Here is an 18958-nt window from a genome sequence, read left to right as displayed (position 1 = left end):
CTAACTCTTCTAAAAATAATAATTATAAACTCTGAACTAAATACTTATTTAAGAAAAAAACACAGCTCTGTAAGGGCACTAGAAAGGAACCAGAAGAAGGTAGAAGAAGGCGATTTAGTTTTAAAAGAGAAATCATACTGGGTATGACCCAAGTTGATATGATTTTTCTTCTGAGGGAATTCCACATTTCTCTTGATTCAGAGAAGCCATAACTCAAACAGGAAAATATAATCTTACTCTCCTGGGGAGTCATGGGATGGAGTCTAGGACTCTTAGAGCAGCTGGAAATTGAGGGAAATCCTAGAAGGAGGAGAGCTACAGAAGAGGACATACATAAAATCCCCTCAAGCCCCTGGATTAAATATGCTTGGGCAAGTCTCTAAGAAGTACAGAAGGAAAAGAATAGATGGAGGCTGAATGAGTGTGCAAATCTCCCAGCTGCTGCCCTTTGCAGAAAAGTCTGTTTGGAATTTGAGTCTTGCCAAGTTAGAGGTGCAGCTTAAACACTTCAGTCTCTCCACTGAAATACCATGAGGGCCACACTATCTAACAGTAAAGATTATGTGCTTGGGCTAAAGGATATTCTCTTAAGTCCAAGGGTAAATTAGAAAGAGATCAATCATAAAAAAATAAAAAAAAATCAAGCCTCCACAAGTTCAAACTGAACTGACTACAAGAACAAAACTCAAGAGTATTCAAGGATAACAGAATCAAGAATCCCTACAATATAGCATACAATGTCCAGTGCACAATAAAAAATTAATTGACATGTGCAAAGAAACACGAATATGCTGCACATTATAAAAAGAAAAATCAATGATTAGAAGCATAACCACATTCCCGATTTATCCCTCCCGTTCCCCTTTCCCCTCTGGTAACCATTAGTTTGTCTTCTATTTTGTAAGTCTGCTTCTGTTTTGCAAATAAGTTCATTTGCATCCTTTTTTTTTAAGATTTCACATATAAGTGATATCATATGATATCTGTCTTTGACTTAAAATTGGAAATATGGGATTAACAGATACAAATTACTACATATAAAATAGATAAACAACAAGGACCTACTGTATAGCATAGGGAATTAAAGTTAATTATACACACACACACACAGAGGGAGAAAGAGGGAGAAGGATATCTGAATCACTTTTCTGTACACCTGAAATACTGCAAATTAACTATACTTCAATAAAAAATATATTCAAAAATGACCTAGCTATTGAAATTAGTACAAAAGACTATAAAGTAAATATAAATCTATACATCTCAAAACTTCATAAATCTATAAAGTAAATATAAATTCTCATAAACATATGTTTAAAAGTCTAAAATAAAATATAGGTGTAATGGGTGAAAAGAAGAGGAATCACAGGAAAGATTTGGAAATAGTAAAAAAAAAAAGAGCTAAATGGATATCATAGAGCAGAAAGCACAATATCTGAGTAGAAAAGAAAACAAAAAAATCATTGGATGATATCAACAACAGATTGGACACAACATCAACAAAAAAGGATTAGTGAACCTGAATATAAGGCAAAAGAAATAATAAAATTTGAAGCATACTGAGAAAAAAAGATTTTTAAAAATGAACACAGCCTCTACCTGTGAGGTATGTCAAGCAAACTAACAACTATTAAAAAGAGGAGAGAGAAAAAGGATTGTAAAAAAAGAACCACCTGCTAGGAAGCACAGAAAACTCCAAGATGAATAAATATGAAAAGAATTACATCAAGGGATTATTATAGTCACAGACACAGCACAGATAGAAAAAAAAAAATATATATATATATATATAAAAGTAGCCAGAAGAACAAATAAGAATTTCCACTAATTTATCACCAGAAGCAATGGATGCTGAAGGCGATGGAACAACATCTTTAAAGGACCAAAGAAAACCGTGTCACCTTAGAATTCTATGTTCAGCGAAATTTCTTTCAAAAATGAAGATGAAATTTAGATTAATTTCTGATGAAAGCTGCAATGATTTCTCATCTTTCACTTTAAGGTATAGTAAAGTGCACTTTAAGAAATAATAAAAGAAATTCTTGGGCTGAAGAAAAATTGAAACCAGAGAGAAATATGAAGCTAGAAAGTAAGGAAGAGCACTGGGAATGGTAAATATGTAGGTCAGTACATTTCTCCTTTAAGGCCAACTGTTTAAAGCAAGAATAAATATTGAGTTTATATTATCTGAAGTAGAACATAAAAACAACAGCTTAAAGGACAACAGTGAGCGTGAATTCCAATAATCTGTTTCAGGTTCCTATCTTAAACATTAAGTGGTAAAATATTCCATAGAAATCGGAACAAATTGGGATATACATTTTAATCGCTTGAACAACAACTTTAAAAATAAAAAGGATACAAAAAGGTAGAGCTCATGGTCACACCAGGGGCATCTCAGACAAATCCTCTGCTCTGTGCCAGCAGTTGGAGGGAGGCTATGTCAGAAGTGCCTGAAGGTTGCCCTGAGCATGGGTAGGCTTGGAGGGAGGAGCAGGAAGAGGAGTAGCTGCTTCTATGGAGAGACTGAGGCTGTGTGAAGCAGCTTTGGAGATGTGGCTGTCACAGGTTTCCTGGGTCAATGCCAACTTCAAGCCCACACTGGTCTCTCCATGTCCCTATCCTTATACAGCACGCTCCATGCTACATGCACTAGTGTTTCCTCTGTGCTTCCTCCATTCCCAGCCAAATCTCCACTGCCAAGGCCATCATATGCCTCCCTGAGTGCTGGCCCTACCACTCTTGGGGCCTCCTGTCTGCCTCTGTCATTTCAGTACTTGGTCCTGTCTTTTGTGTTAGCACCATTCATCCTCAAGACATGCTGAGCTCTTGGAGGTCCTAAATTGTCTGTGATCTCTTTATTCTTTCACGTAGTGGTTACCATAGCGTTATACATGCAGTGCATGCTAAAAAAAATACTAAATGTAATAATTTAAAAATATTCCTGTTCCCAATCCCTGGCAGTAGATGTGCCTTCTCCAGAACTTGGTAAATTCGGATATACAATTTTCCAATGAGTATAGAGCAAATCTAGTGAGAACAAACCATATTCATTGTGTACTTTCTCCATAAGTCCTTTAGCTTTGTTACTTTACTGACTTATCACAGTCCATGATGTAGATGTCACCTACCTATCTGATATCAGCGTTCTCTAGCACTTCTCAAATTGCTATTTGTTGTCACACCCTCAAGGGATCGAGTTATAAGGCAGATTCTGACTCAGCAGATCTGCAGTGGGGTCTAGAATTCTGTATTTCCCAGACAATGTCAATGCTGCCAGTCCAGGGACTTCAGGCGCCAAGGCCCACACAATCCCAAAGGTGGGGTCTACCCCTCACTCAAAACAACACAAAACATTTTTATTCTGCCTGAGAGTTTCAGCAGGAGGGATGGAGCTGCTTAAAGGCTCCCTACAGATTTCACACATGGCTTATGACTTTATCAAGTTAACAGAGCTGGGGAGATGGCTGCATTATCCTCATTCTTCCCTCATAGGTGCAGAGAGTTGATACCTGTCATCCAAGGACACAGAGCCAGTGGGTGGGAATGGAATTTGTACCCATGTAAGCCAGGGAGACTGCTTATGGGTCTTCACTCATCAAAAGCTTCAGGGAGAACTTATACATCTCAACGTAAAAGAACTATCAACGAAGGAGTGAGGCCAGGTGAAGTCTCCTGTTCTGCTTTGCAGAACCCACCCTGGTGGTTAATACTGTCCCAGAATAACAAATCCCAACCACTTGGAAGATTTCCAAGGGAAAGGGCAGGAAGAGATTCTGAATTAAGTAAAAGCTGGGGACCTAGTTTTCAAAACTCCAGAAGTTTCCCAAGAACCAGATGATCTGAAGAAGCCCTGGCCCAATTTCCCCACCCTGTGCTGCTCATGGTGGAGGTGAGGGAGCTACAGCAACTTCCACAAAGGCAAAGTGGCAGAGAAGACTGCACCGTGGGAAGGCGGCATTGCCACAGGGCCATCAGAGTGAGTGCGGGCACCTCCAGACTCAGACCAGAGCCCCAGCTGAGGATGGCAGTGCTCCGAGGCTGTCTGGGCAGTGGAGGGCCATTCAGGCCCCGCACACACCTGCTCAGTGCCAGCTCAGTGATGTGCAGCTAATGGGCATTGCAGAGGACTTGCTGACCGCCAGTTTGAGCTGTCAATCCGCCAGGATTGGGGAAGGGCAGGGAGACATGTGACTCTCTGCGCTAAAGCTCCATCCTAACAAAAAAAGCCTGACACAAATGGAGAAACTAAACAGCAGAGCCAGAGACACCTGGGGTTAGGCAGTGCTTCTTATAGGGACCTGGAAGGCTGACCCCTGGGCAAACAAGATGGGACACATCTGGATTCAGGGAGTGCTCCATAGAGCACAGTGGGCATGAGTGGCCATAAGGCATGGGTGGACTGAGCCTAATGGAGAGGCCAGGAGAAAGTTTTGGGGTGATGGGAAGGCTACCAGCCCAGACATATATAAGGGAGACCAGGCATGTCTGGGGGACATTATGACAAACGACTTCTGGCTAAAGCCAAGGGCCAAGGCAGGAGCAGTGGACCAGCAGGTTTGAGGGGGAGTCGGGGCCAAGGAAAGGCTTTTGTCCTAGGGAAAAACCATAAACGTCACTGGCTAAGTGACAGGGAGCTACCACAGGGCAAGCAGCAGGAGGGGACCTACACAGCCTCTTAGGAGGAGTGGTCAGGTAGACAGAGGTGATTCAGCAGACAGACTAGCAGGACCCACAAAAGCTTTTCAAGCACAATAGTGAGCAATGGCTCCACCTCCACGCCTCCAGCCAGCATGAGGTCAGGCTCAGGGTCTGACCTGGATGCTAAGGCCAACAGGAGTGAAGCTGGGGAGACTTGCGGAAGGGACATATCTGGCTCCCCTGACCCAGGCCCAAGCCCCCGGGTGGCACGCTCCTGGGCCTTACCTCCTATTTTTGCGTTGTATGCAATGCCCACGATGCAGTAAGAGTTGTTGGCTGAAGCGGCGACCTCTCCTGCACAACGAGTACCGTGTCTGAGGCAAAGGAAAAGATGAAGTTAGGACTCAGCGTGGCACTCTGTAGCGGATTCAGTGCCCTGCTCAGGTCTCCTGCAAGACAAGTTGGTCACCCCTAAGCCGGGAATGATGCAGAAACCCCTTTCTGGCATCCTTTCTCTTCCTCTAATGACTGCCCTGGGAGGAGCAACCAGGGGGCTCTGCTTGGCCCTGGGCCATCCTATCTGCCCCGCCCCCGAAGGCTGGCAAAGCCTTCCCTCTGCCCTGCAGATGACAGCAGCCATGGTGCCATCCCCGTGTCGGCCCGTGCTGCCCTCTACCCAGCATCTGTGCTCCTGAGACTGACAGTGCAGCGCGGACGCCTGCCTGTTTGACAAGCTGAGATAAGAACCGATGAGGATGTAGGTCCCCTGTGTCCCTCCCTCCCCATGCCCACCACGGGCAGCCTTCTGCCCTTTCCACGGCCACCTGAGCAGGCACTGAGGAACAGCGCTCTGGGCTGAACTCTCGACAGCAATAAAGGACTAGGAAGAGGCTGCCAGAAAAATAAGCCGCTTTCCTCAGCAATCACCCAATTCTGCTACATACTGCATCAAGTCAATTCTTCCAGCAGAGGCCAAAGCATGGACAAGTTTAAATAGCACATCTTTGAGAAGAGTCACCAGGGGATTTGAGTCATTGATTCAAATTTAAAACCGCCTTTAACAATTGTCCAGGCCCGTGCATTAGCCCTCGGGAGGTAGCCAGCTGTCCTCCTCTGGACCTCGTGCACGGCCAGGGCTGTTCCAGAGCCACGGAGCCCAGCATCTCACTGCGGATTCAATTCCACATCTTCGCCAGTCACTGCATGGTGTCTGGATTGTTCCTCCCTTCCCACTGCACCCTGGCTTTCGCTGCTAAGCAGGAAGGGCACCTTGGGACATGAGGCAGGAAAAGCAGCCCCGGGCCTGAGGCCTCTGAGGTCTAATGTGTTGACCCATCAAGCTGGCCCAGGCTCCCTGCTTGCGCTGTGTGGGCACCGGTACTTGAACCTCAGAATCAAATCAATGGGAACCTATAATACCGTGGAGGGAGACCCATCTTGGCATCGTGTCAACAGTGGAGAAGGAAGAAAGAACTTTTGTTCTTTCCCTCTAAGTATTTTTGGAAGCATGGGAAGAGCCTGGGGCATGGAGTGTGCTGACAGAGGAAGGACAAACAGAACACAGCACATAAACCCCTGGGAGACCAGGTTTAGGGAAACCAGACTCCAGCTGCAGGGCTGCCACGTACAGCCCATGAGGCACCCAAGCTCTCCAGACCCCTGCCTTCATTTGCATCTTTGACTGAACACCCACCTGTGTGTTCCTTGCCCATCATCTCACTCCCTCACAGCCCTGGGAGGAGGGGAGCATCAGGCTATGAGACATCTCTGAGACACAGACTCCACAAGGCTACCTGGCCTGCTCAAGGCCACAGCTAGGCCCAGGATCTGAGCCCTGATTTGGCCAGCATCACCCATCTCCCTTCCACCTCCCTCATGAGGCCACAGAGTCAAAAAGCTCAGGCATGGGACCCATGTGCTCCAGCAGAGCAAACTGCTGTCTGAACACCACTGGCCGTGGAGACAGCTAGATTTAAGGGTTATTCTTTTAAAATATGCCGACAATGTTGCAAACAGGAACAATGCTGGTCAAACAACCACTGTTCCCTGACGCCCCCTCAGGAAAGGGCGCCTTGGGCCCGAAGGGCTGTGGGGGCCTGGCTCCTGGGTCAGCCCCAGACACACTCAGGCAGCCCAAGAGTGGCCCACAGCCCTGTCACTCTTCCAGGATCCCGACTGTGGGCCAACTCAAGAGTGACTCTGTAAGGAAAGGGGAGGAAGCAAGGAGGGGCCAACAAAGTGACATACTTATTCTCATTGCTGGCATCGTATCGTGGAGATGGGTCGTAATCGTTTCCATTGACGTCATAGCTCGCATAGGAATCCTAAGAAATGAAACCCTGATGACTCAAAAGAAATGGCACGGCCTGTCACAGCCCTGTATTAAATTATTTTTACGCCTCATTTGGAAACAGAGAAAAACACACACTTGGTACTCTCTTACTATAACTATAACCATACATACATGCTTTTATTGTGATAAAATACACACACCAAAATTTACCACTGTGACCATTTTTAAGTGTGAAGTCCAATGGCTTGAAGTACATCCGCATTGTTTGCAGCCATCACCAGCATCCGTCCACAGACCTCTTTTCATCTTGCAAAACTCTGCACCAATTAAATACTTAACTCCCCAGTCCCTCTACCCAGCCCCTGGCAACTACCATCAACTTTGTCTCTATGAATTCCACTACTCTAGCGACCTCACATAAGTGAAATCATAAGGGTGTCTGTACTTTTGTCGCCTAGATCATGTCTTCGAGGTTCATCCATGTGGTAGCATGTGTCAGGGTTTTTCCTTCATCTTAAATTTCTCGTACATATGCTTTTGTTTATATACTTATAATCAAAGTATTCATATAATTTCATAGCCACCTTTTAAAACATATTATAAAAGCTCTCCAGGTTGTTGACTTCAAAACTGTTATCTTTATGGGCTGTATAACTATCCATCAAAAAGAAACAAGATGATTGACCTAACCATTGTCAGGCACTGGAAGAGCGAATGCATTTCTTATTTACTGTGTGCCAGGCTCATCTTTACATTCATGAAGCCATTTAATCCTTGAATAACAATACTAATAATAACACGGGGATATTAACCTCAATAAGATGGTGATACAGAGGCATAGAGACGTTAAGCAACTTGTCCAAGGTTTCAGAGTTAATTAGTCACAGAGCCAGGATGGGAGTCCAGGCATTTTGGGTCCAAAGGCCATGTCTTAACCCTGCCATTTCACATTGCTAATGTTGATCTGATTGACAGCCATCTCCACGCACATGTTTCTGAGGTTCTTAGATCCATTCCCAGAAGTATGTGTGACCCCTCAAACATGTGGACTCTGCAAAACCCCTGGCTCTGGGGCAGCGAGCAAGGGAGTTGGGCTCACCGGCCCTCCCAACACAGTTTTCTACCTGGTCTGATATAAGAGGGGAAGGCGTCTTACTGTTTTTAAATGTGTCCTTATTTAATGACTAGTGTGGCTGAGTGTCTATGCATGTCAGTTCCAGTTCGACTTACATAATTTGGGGCCAGGTCGGGGTGATTCCTCTCTATGCCATCATCAAGGATGGTGACCACCACGTTTTTGCCCGTGTAGCCCCGCTTCCACGCTGCCTGGACATTCATTTCTGATCGGCACCGACTGTTCTTATCGCCACAATGCTGCATGCACAGAAGACACAAAGCGCCCAGCACGGACACGCCTGACACAGACAGACAGTCCCCACAAACCCAGCAGAGGTGCTCCTGTGCCCATGCATGAGAGTGGAGGAGCGGCTTCCCCAAGCCTGACAGAGCAGGACTGGGAAGAGTCAACAGGGAAGGCTCCACTGTCTCTGCACCCAGCAATCCATCCATCACTTCCCCAGGACTTTCACCGCCCTACAGGGTTCTCTGTCCAGGGACAACCCTGTGGTTCCTTCACCCAGCAGGTAGCCAACCATTTCCCTGCTCAAAGGCTCCCCCCCCCACCACTTTTCACGTAATTAAAGAAAAATTCACAAGGAAGCTTGTGCCGCACAGCATTAAAGCAGAGGCTTTACACTCAAACGAACTATCTGTTTGGAGCTGTCGTGAGCATTTAGCTTTGTTGGGGGAAGTTCACCCATCTCAGCAACACAGCACTGCAAATGCTCTAGGGTCAGAGAGGCCCATGCCCTACTCACCATGTACCACATGTTGGACCAAATGGGGTCGTTGAAATAAAGGGCCTGAGGGTCACTTCGCACCTGTCTCTTCACCCTGCGTTTAACTTCTTGTTGTTGGAGCCATTTCACCTACCGGGGAGAAATGCAGTTACTCTTTGTTTTAAAAAAAATCTCCTGATTTCATGTGACCTCATCGTAGGCGCAAAGGTGTCCAAAAGGTTCTGTGTCAGATTGGGTGCCCTGGATAGTAAATTCCAAGGACACATCTGCTGGGGCTCAGCTCTGCACTGGGACTCAGATGGGCAGGATGGGAGTCCCCGGGCCTTGCTTTCAGAAATTTGTGCTCCAGCTGGGGGTCCCACCAGGCAATGAGGGGCCCAAGGCACAGAAAGTGAAGGAAGAGGACAGAGCCTCTGTGGCAGCAGTGGTTTGGGTGACCTGGAGAGCAGGCCAAGGCTGTTCACCCCAGGCGGGCCCTTGAGGCTGGAGCAGCCTCCTGAGCGACTCATGCATGATGAAGGCACAAAGGCCAAGGGCCAAGAAGCACACCCTGAGACTCTCAGCCTGGACTTGCCCATACTGTCCTGAGGGAGGAGAGCTCCACAGCCTCATTGGAGCCTCACATCTAAGGGTGGCAACTGAGCTCAAGGAATCTTTGTTCAACGGGACAAAATACTTAGAAAGAAGTATCACTGCCTGTCCCCCCAATGTGATCCATCTACAAAACACCAGTCATCGGGTTCCTTGGAAATGCCACAAAGAGCTCAACAACAATTTGGGGTTAGACACTGAAACGAGACCCAGGCCTAAGTCCTAGATAAGTTAAAACTGCCACTGATAGATACTCCCATGGAAAATAAAACCGTACAGTGAGATATTCTGCTCTTAACACCCTCTGATGGCATTTTGCAATCTCCCCCATCTTACTGCCTGAACCAGAGAGCTTCTACTCTGTATAAAATACCTAAGGACACGTTTCTAATTCTGTTAAGCACCCATAATAAAGTGCACTGGTACGTGTGCCACTGACAGCATGCCAGGCTCCCTGGAAGGCTTCCATACATCCTGCCTGGCTGACTCACTACCCACCTTACCCATGTCCAGCACCTTTTGACTGCTGGGCCCACCAGGCTGCACTCCTGTCACAGAGGAGGTGAACTCTCCTCTTCCAAGTCCCAATGGGCGACTCCTCCACATCAGGCGGGTGACACAGGAAAGCCTGGTGCCAGCAGTTCCAGAAAATCCCCTAGTGGGATGAGAGGGAGGCATGCTGGCCTCCAGTCCTTGCTGGGCTCTGGGTAAGACCCGGCACTAGCACAGAGTTCTGAGGGTGGGCTTGACAGTATGGGGTCGGCAGCACAGTTGGGGGCTCTCCTTCTGGTGGTCTCAGGGGCAGCCCTCTCTCTTGGGACAGGTCATTGTCAGCCTCTGGTGGCCAGCCAGGTACTGTCAGGCCAAACAAATGGAACACAGTAAATGATCTGCCAGGCATCTATAGAGATGGAATCATACCAACCTCCCAGTTACAGAAGCTGATTCATGCTTGACTGCTTGGTCAGGACCTGTTTCTCACTTCCTTTCTCCATGCTCCAGGCACTGTCTTGCTTCTTACCCAGACCCCAGCAAGTGCAAGAGGATCCTGATCCATCACCTGCCATTTTCCAGATTTGCCCTGATTTCTCAGAATGCACAGCCCCCACAGCCCCTTATTCAGTTGCTCACTCACCAAAGCTGCACTGACTCTCATGAGGTGTCTGGCACTAGGTCTTTGGAACGTGAGCCTCCAGCACCGAGGTCTCCCTCCCACATCCCCAGCCCAGATGCAGAGCTCTGCTTGAGGTGCCCCTCAGGTTGGAACCCAGGAGTCCCCTGGCCTCTCCAGGAAGGTCAGAGGTGCCAATGATCCAGCACCAAGTGCCTGAAACTTTAGCTCTCCCATCAAATGGCATCTGCACTGTCCTCACTAAATGGGTGGCCTCACCCATGAACAGTGATGCTATTTATGACAAAGAAACACAGTCGGGTCCCTAAGGACATGTCACTCACGGACTTGATTCTTTTGCAAACTTGCAAACAAACAGTGAGCTGCTGCTGATGGTGGAGTCAAGACTGGGAGGGGAGCCTGACTGTGATACTCTTCTTGTGTTTATCTCTATGAGGAAAAGCAGCCTAAGAGCTTCTGTAGGACTGAAAGTATTCCTCCTCTCCTAAGAGGGCTAGTGCAAAAGGAAAGCCATAGCATTCTGCCAGTAGTCTGCCTGGTTGTGCCTTTACACTGCAGCCTTGCTCCCATCTACTCACCAGACGCCCCATTCAGAGGTGTCCAGAGTTTCTCTTTGTGAAAAAATCAGGGAGGAGACAGCACTGTCTACCTTTCGGGCCATAGGTACTTCGAAGGTAAGTCCTAAACCCCGGTAAGCCTGCATATGAATGAGCCTGGAGCAAATTAAAAGATATTTTGCGGCTAAGTGTGCATGGTAAGAGTTGAGCTCTCATGATGGGTACCCAGTCCTTATATGAAGAGAACTGATCACTCTGCAAAGCCTTCAGATCATGGGGTTGAAGGAAGGGGAAACAGTGCTGACAAGAAAGATCCTGCTCATTCTATAGCACCGTCCTCAGGTTCCGCAAGGGGTTGACTGGAGGCCTCCCAAAAGGTACATTCACCCAGAGCTGGTGAATGTGGCCTTATTGGGAAAAAGGGTCATTGGAGATGTAATCAAGACTCTCGAGATGAGGTCATCCTGGGTTATTTGGGTGTGCCTGAAATCCAATGACAAGCGTCCTTACAAAAGAGGCAGAGGGAGAGTGAAACTCAGGAGGAGGAGGCCTTGTGAAGGCAGAGTCCACAAGCCAAGGACACTTGGAACCAACAGAAGCTGCAAGTGGCAGGAAGGATGCTCCCCCAGAGCCTGCGGAGGGACCAGGGCCCTGCTGACACCTGATTTCAGACTTGTGGCCTCCAGACTGTGAGACAACACAATCCTGTGATTTAAGCCACAGTCTGTGGTCTTTTGCTACAGCCGCACTGGGAGACTAATCCGAGTTTAAATCATGGCCTTGATCAGGACTGAGGTCGTAGAAGTTTAAGAATCCAGGAGGCTTTCCTGCTAAAGGAGGATGTGGAGGCCCCCACTTGGCAGGTTTCTCCTCTGTAGCTGGTGATGGGAAGGTACAGGGGCTGTGGTGGCTGAGGCTGCAGGAGGGGCACTGGGGCAGGGGAGGGGGCTTGAGACAGCAGCTCTTTGCTACTATTTTTTAAACAGGAACAGCCATGCCAGCGTATCCACCAGTGCAAGTTCTGTCTAGAACTCCCACACCCCCAGGCCTGTGACTGCCACCCTAACCACCCTGCCCTGCACATCACTAGGCCTGGATGCTCTCCCCACTGCCTTATCAAATTAAAGCTGCCCCAAAGTGATTCCTGCCCCCACCACCAGGTCCCTCTCATCCTCCTGATTCTAACTCAGCAGCACTAAAATCCACCCGTCCCCCAAGTCAGAACAGAGCTGGAATTCTGTCCAACACTAGCGCCTCATAGTCAGTCTCCTAAAGGGGCCAGGATCCCATCCCCATGGTTTGCACGGCCACCATCCCCCAGGATCTGGACAGTCATGTGACTCCTGGGGTGCCCTGCCACATGATGGATGCATGATACAAGTACGACCTCACCTCAAGGCCCCTTTCAGCCTGGCCTCTCACTTCACACCTGCAGGCCTGGCTCTCATGGTGCCCTGCAGGCTTGGTGCTTTCCAACTGGAATAGCCTTCTCTCTCTCCACTGGGCCAGCTTATGTGTGTTCCTCCTTAACCCGCCCTGCCCCGGAATCCTCTGACAGCTGCGCTGACCAGAGTGGGAGCTTGGGCTCCATGCCCCAACTGTGTGTCTGCAGGGAACTCTGCCTTCACCGTAGGACATGGACTTTATCTCTTCAGAAGCTCACCTCCGCTTGGACAGAGGGATGTGTCTCTGTCATGCTTGTTTCTCCAGTCTCAGCCAACAACTGCCTATAACAGGGACTTGATTGACAAAGATCTGCTGGACTATAGTACTATCCTCTTTCTTCCTGAAAAGGCAAATTGAAAGCTGACCCTGCAAAGTTAGGTGTGTCTCTCCCAGTACTGAGCCTGGATGTGTCTGGGTGCCAATGTGATCACCCTCTGCTCCCCACTGGCCTGTGTTTTGCTGGCGCTGTACTTCCATATGCCAGGCAATGTGTGACATACAGTAAGATGTCACTTAATGCTCCCTGAAAGAAGGAATGAAGTTAAATGAGTAAGCTTCAGATTACGAATATGTTATAACCACTGACAGACTTTCAAAAACCCTTCAGAGAAGAAAACGCGATTGGGTTTTCATGACCACCAGACGAGGGGGGGGTTATATTCTGTAGAAGATCAGTGATCTGGGGCAAGAGCAAGGTTTGCCAAACACAACCCCAGCTCAACATAAATCATCTTTCCTGGGCACACCTCCATAAAGCTGCATAAGGCATCCTGACTCCTTCGAAGTCATATTTTGAAGAGAGAACTTCATTCTGCCCCTTTCTTTTCATTCATTTTCTCTATGTTTCCTGCTAAACATTCTTGTTGCAAAGAAGACTTTATAATCATCTCAAGGTTAAGTGAACCGCAAAGCTTTCTTTTGGAGGCCATGCCTCCTCCAGCTTTCTTCTGGAGAAGTCAAATCAAAATTTGTCATCTGTTAAATGTTGCCATGTAGGTAAGAGGAGGAAAACTTAAAAGATGCTTAGAGAGAGGGCATATGAATGAGCAGGATCTCAATCACTGCTGCTGAGTTGTACAACTGGCCGCATGTCATGTTGGCAGGTGGCCCCAGGTGGCCCCAGCCACATCCTCTTCCCAGATGCCATGGGCACACTGCCAGACCAGAAGGTGGCCTGGCATATTGGTCCTGGATTTCATAAGTGACAAAGAGGGGCGTTTTGAAGCTTCCTCCCATGAGCCAGCATCACCAAGAGAGCATGAAAAACTCTGTGTTCCACTCAAAGCCACCACATGCCTAAGCTCTGCCTTAAAGCCCACAACTGCTAGACCTGGGAAGCCCCAGGACATCGTCAGGAGCTGAAAAGTCCTAGAAGGGGTTCCAGAGTCTTTGCTCTGAGATAGACTAAGGCCACAAAGACCATTTGCATAGGTCCCCACACCCTCCCAGATCTCCACAGGGTCGAGGTATCTGAATTGAGCTGCTAAACCTCCTTCAAGCCCCCACTGCTCAGCCTGAGGATGGTGAACTCTAGATTCTGTGTCCATGCACTGTGCTAGCCAAAGCAAGGGAGACAGCTCTGGACAGCTTCCTCTTGTTCCCTTGGCTTCATCTAAGTGAAGGACACTTCATTCTGTAACTGCAGAAGGACTGTGGAATGCCCTCTACTCTTTGCTCATGACTGAGCCGGCCCTGCTTGTGATCCAGGGCAAATCTGCAGATGACATCAGAGTCCAGAACCCTGAATGTTCAGGGGTCACAGGATTCTCGGGTCTCTTCCAGGGGAGAAGAGTGCTCCAGGAGACCTGCAGAAGGTAAACCTTTGACCCCATCTCTCTGTGCTTCAGCCTATAAAATAAAAGGATCAGAGGAGCTCATTTCTTTTCTTTTTTTTTGTCTTTTTGCCATTTCTTGGGCCGCTCTGGCGGCATATGGAGGTTCCCAGGCTAGGGGTCTAATCGGAGCTGTAGCCACTGGCCTACGCCAGAGCCACAGCAACGCGGGATCCTAGCCGCGTCTGCGACCTACACCACAGCTCACGGCAACGCCGGATCTTTAACCCACTGAGCAAGGGCAGGGATCGAACCCGCAACCTCATGGTTCCTAGTCGGATTCGTTAACCACTGCGCCACCACGGGAACTCCCAGATGAGCTCATTCCTGAGCACCTGTACTCAGCAGCCTGTGATGCCTACATCTGGAGTCCCGCCAACAGGGGCTGCTCTCAACACCTTACCCCAACGTGTGTTGGCTCAACTTTCCACCAGCTGAAGAGAGGTGAGAAGCTAATTCACTGAGTAAGGATTCAAAGAAAGAAAAACAGTATCCCCTGATAAGGGCACGTCACCCTAGAGTTTGCAAGCTGGTCCTCTCAGGAGAGGCAATGGTTAATGCACACAGGAAATGAGTGGTAGCCAAGCTGGGGGCTTCTTGCCCAGGGCCCAGGGCCCCTGGAGGATGGAAAGGCTTAAGTCCCAGGAACCCCCAGAAGCAGTATGCAGACTGGACAGGAGCATATGATTTCTTTTCTCTCTTATCTTCTCTGGAGGGAGGGAATGTCCAAGGCTTTCATCAGCTTTTCAGAGGGGCCTGTGATTCCAAAATGGTTAAGAAGCATGGGACTTAGCCAGGCTCAGGGAGGTGGAGAGTGGGTCAGGGCGCTCCACATGAGGAGCTGATACTCTTGCACTCACCTTCCCGGGGGCAGAGGGCACCAGGTCCACAAGGGAGTGGTGGTTAAACAGACTCACTAGAACCTGGCAAGCCCATCTGAGGATACCGCCTCGGGTGGGGTGGGAGATGCTGGGCTGCCATGGAAACCCACAAGCCAGGGCAGTAGAAGAGGAAAGGAAAAGGAAGATGAGCCAAAAAATAAAAGCTATTCTAACTCAGCCTTGAAATCCTCCGCCCATGTCACAGAGGCAACCGGGGACCAGCCTTGTCTTCCCTTCCTCGCCTGCAGCCACAACTGGAACAGCAGGGTCCAAGTTCCTCCAAGCTGAACTGCATGGGCCAAAAGGTGACCCTTAACGCTGGTGAGAGACGGCACTGCTGCTTCTGCTAATGTTGGGAAACAGTAGGGTGAGCGGACTTGAGGACATTAGTTCTCTTCATTCACTCCGGAGTGAGTTCTTACTCCGACTGAAAGGAAAGGAAGCACCCTGTCCCCCTTGAGGATCACCTGCTTCTGCTCATAGACAACCTGCTCCCCAGTCACCAGTCACCTTCTGTCAAGGACATCAACATAGGATGCGGCGTGATGAATTCAAGCCCTCTTTAGGACTTTTGCCACAATTTAACCAAGGCCACAGTAAACTTCTGAAGTCATTACAGAAAAAGAAGTTGAGGAATAAACGGTAACAGATACAACGGGCTGATGTGAACCCACTCCGTGAACACTGAGATGTTTCAATACACAATGACTAAGCATCTGTCTATTATTTACCAGGTAGTCTGCTGGACTGGGAGAAAAAACAAATGAGAGGCGGCCTTGGCCTTTGACAGCTTTACAGCTCAAGGTGGGCGTGCATGCATCTAACCACGAGCTCCTCTGCCTCCCTGCCGCCTCTCCGTGGTTTCTAGAAAACTGAGTGGTCTGCCCTATCTCACACTGGCCTTAGGGACCAGCTGCAACTCCCACCAGCCCCATCCCTGTCACTCACCAGATTCCCAGGAAACTAAACCCCTCATTTCTCCCACCAACACCACTGTGTGCTCTCAGTGCTTCCAAAGTGGCCAGCAGGAGATGTCACAAGGACAATACGGGGGGCCCGAGGTCCAGCAAGGCTGACAGCTGTCAATGGACAGCTCTCACAGGCACTGGGAACTGCAGGGAGAGGATGTCCATGTGGCCACAAAACCCTTCAAGATGTCATGTTCTCCCCAGCAGTGGTCAGTTCTGAATGGGTGCTGCTCAGGCTCTGGCCCTACCACCTGTGTGTGAGTATCACGCTGGGATGAGAGCAGAGGGCTAATAAGCAGCCTTGACGACACCTCCATTCCTGGAGTCTGGTGGGGAAGTCAGGCGCTAAGGGAAACCTCACAAACTCAGAATGTTAACATCATACTGCTAGGAGAAGCGAGCTAGCCGGAGGGCTCTAGCTTCCGGTGGCAGGGCTATGGCTGAGACCAGAGGGTTGGGGAGAGTCACAGAGGGGAGGCAGTCTGTGCAGAGGCTGTGCAGGGGGAGAGAGCAGATGCCATCCAATGAGGAGTGTAAAGGCCCGTGTGGCTGGGGCCACAGGGAGGTCAGGCCAGGAGGACAAGGACTTGGGCAGGACAGTCCCAGGGGTGGTTGGCACCATTCCAGAAGTTCTTCCGGATCCCTAAGGATGGTGGAGAGCAGACTGGTGTTGGCCAAGGGTGCCCACAGCAGTCTAGTGACCGGGCAGTGTGGGGTTCAGGTGAGAGGACTCTCGCTTCTGTGACAGAGGTGTGATCAGGGGTGGCCAGTCGACTCTGGGACGAGGTGACTTTGAGACATCTTTGAGGCATCTAAGTGGAAGTGCTGAGTGTGCCAGGGGGTGAAATAATAAAGCATCATCTTTTAAAGTATATTGGAAAGTTCTAACTGTTTACCAATTCGTAGTAGCCAGTCCACTAGCCCCAGGGTTCTGCAGAAACGTGAAGAGACAGCCGCAGACCTCTCCTGTCCCCACGTGGGTCAATCCATCAGGCCCTGTGAGGCAGCCCATCCTGCCCCCAGCCCATCCCATAGTTCATCAACCCTGAGATCGATGTGGTCACTTTCTGTCTATGTGCTTGTATTTGCCAGGAACTTTTTGTTTGTTTGCACTCCGAATGGCTCCAGCACACAAAACTGTCAGATAAAATTCCATCTGTGGTTAATGGAAAGATCGGCTTAAACGTTGCATCACTGCTGGAAAGAAACCTGAGCTTTGATTAAACTCTGGGGACAAAGTCCCATCCTATGAAACAGAATGCCCACTCTGGTCCCAGAAATCATTTTCCAGCTTCTGAGAGTTAAAGTACTAAAACAAAGCATCAACCCAAAGCCGCCCATTGCCCAGGAAGGAGCCTCCGAGGGCCTCCCTAATAATATCTTTATCCTCCTGTTTCCATCATCAATCTGGCTGAGCACTGAAGGGAAAGGAAGGGCTGAACCAGAGTCATCATTCTAAAATGCAAGGGTTGGAAGACGCAGGCAGCAATGTCGAACTATAAGCCAGCTTGGAACATAATCAGAACAAGTAATTTTTAAAAAATGTGTGAATCCTTTCCGCCATTGGCTGATGCTTCTGTAACATCCACCCTTCTCCAGACTTTTGGCCAAAAGAACAAGTTAAAAACAAATGCTTTCAGTTTGCTTAAATGACAGCCCTTGGAAAAACCCAGTGACTGATACCATGCCCTGAGAACAGTCAGGCTGTTCTCCCAAGGAGCGGGCTCGTCAACAAAGCCCTTTGAGAAAACGGCCCTCTTCAAAGGTGGATAAAAACATCAAGGAAAGGTGATTAGGAATGGAAGGGAAAGGACTGCACGACGCTGGTACAGGATCAGGGCAAAGAGATGCTTAATAAACGTGTGTGTGGCTGAAGTCTTAAATCTTCCCTCTCACTTGTGTTTCGTTTCGTTTTGTTTAACAAATGTACACTCTACCAGCTTTCATGGGAGGTGCGGATGGGTTGTAAATTCCGTCACTTATCCAAGCGATTTTGTACAACAGGGACTGGAGCTAATTAAAATAAAATACCATCTGCATTCGATTGAACTTTATCCTAAACCCTCTAACATTCATCTCCAGTGTGGTCATTCAAACACCATGGCAAATGCATTCCAATAATTCTGAATAATATTAAGTCATCTCTTCCCTTCCTTAATAATATTAATGACACAACCCTCCAATCGCGCAGGTGTCACAAAATTGCTTTGCTAATGTGGGAAAGCGTCCGGGTGCACCACAAGAAAAGATAACGCTAAATACTTCTGGAAAATGGCTAATTCTACACCATATTTCATCAGAATGACTAGGTAGAGTAAATATTAGTCAGACTGACAGCTAATTGATTTGGTTTGCATTAAAACTAGACGTATTTAAACAGAGGCATTTCGGCTGTGATTCTGAAGTCATAATTGGTTCAGATGTCTATAGGCTTTCCCTGGGGCTAAGCATTTAATTAGAACTCTGGCAAACAATCAGCCAATCATACGGGAGTCGCAGGAAGGGCTGGAATGTGCAGGGCTATTTCCCTCTTCTCTCTTTCCTCTTTATTGGCAGGATGCTTTGATAGTGGCCCTGCCAGGAGCTTATTAAGGAGCCATATATAAGAGGGATTTTTATTTGAAAAAACTTAACTGCCACAGCCTTTGCCTAGGAGGTCTCTCCCCTTCCTTCTCTTTCCTTCAAGGACACAAGTGATCACCAGGAATATCTTGCCTTTGGACCCAAACTGAATGTAGTACTCTGAACCCACAAAGAA

At 48.3% G+C, this 18958-nt stretch overlaps 1 protein-coding gene across 4 annotated transcripts in view; it reads right to left on the bottom strand.

The window, feature by feature from the left end:
• Positions 1-18958, bottom strand: part of PCSK6 (proprotein convertase subtilisin/kexin type 6) — a 188360-nt gene that overhangs the window by 119314 nt on the left and 50088 nt on the right. For all 4 annotated transcript variants that reach the window (XM_021098934.1, XM_021098945.1, XM_021098939.1 and 1 more), the window contains exons 3-6: positions 8812-8922; positions 8165-8308; positions 6889-6965; positions 4927-5015 (exon numbers count right to left, since the gene is read on the bottom strand). In XM_021098934.1, coding sequence (XP_020954593.1) covers positions 4927-5015; positions 6889-6965; positions 8165-8308; positions 8812-8922 — 421 coding nt within the window. The remainder of the gene's footprint in view (positions 1-4926; positions 5016-6888; positions 6966-8164; positions 8309-8811; positions 8923-18958) is intronic.

The sequence above is a fragment of the Sus scrofa genome, chromosome 1, assembly GCF_000003025.6.
Source record: "Sus scrofa isolate TJ Tabasco breed Duroc chromosome 1, Sscrofa11.1, whole genome shotgun sequence".
Lineage (NCBI taxonomy): Eukaryota > Metazoa > Chordata > Mammalia > Artiodactyla > Suidae > Sus > Sus scrofa.
This window is presented reverse-complemented; position numbering and strand designations above follow the sequence as displayed.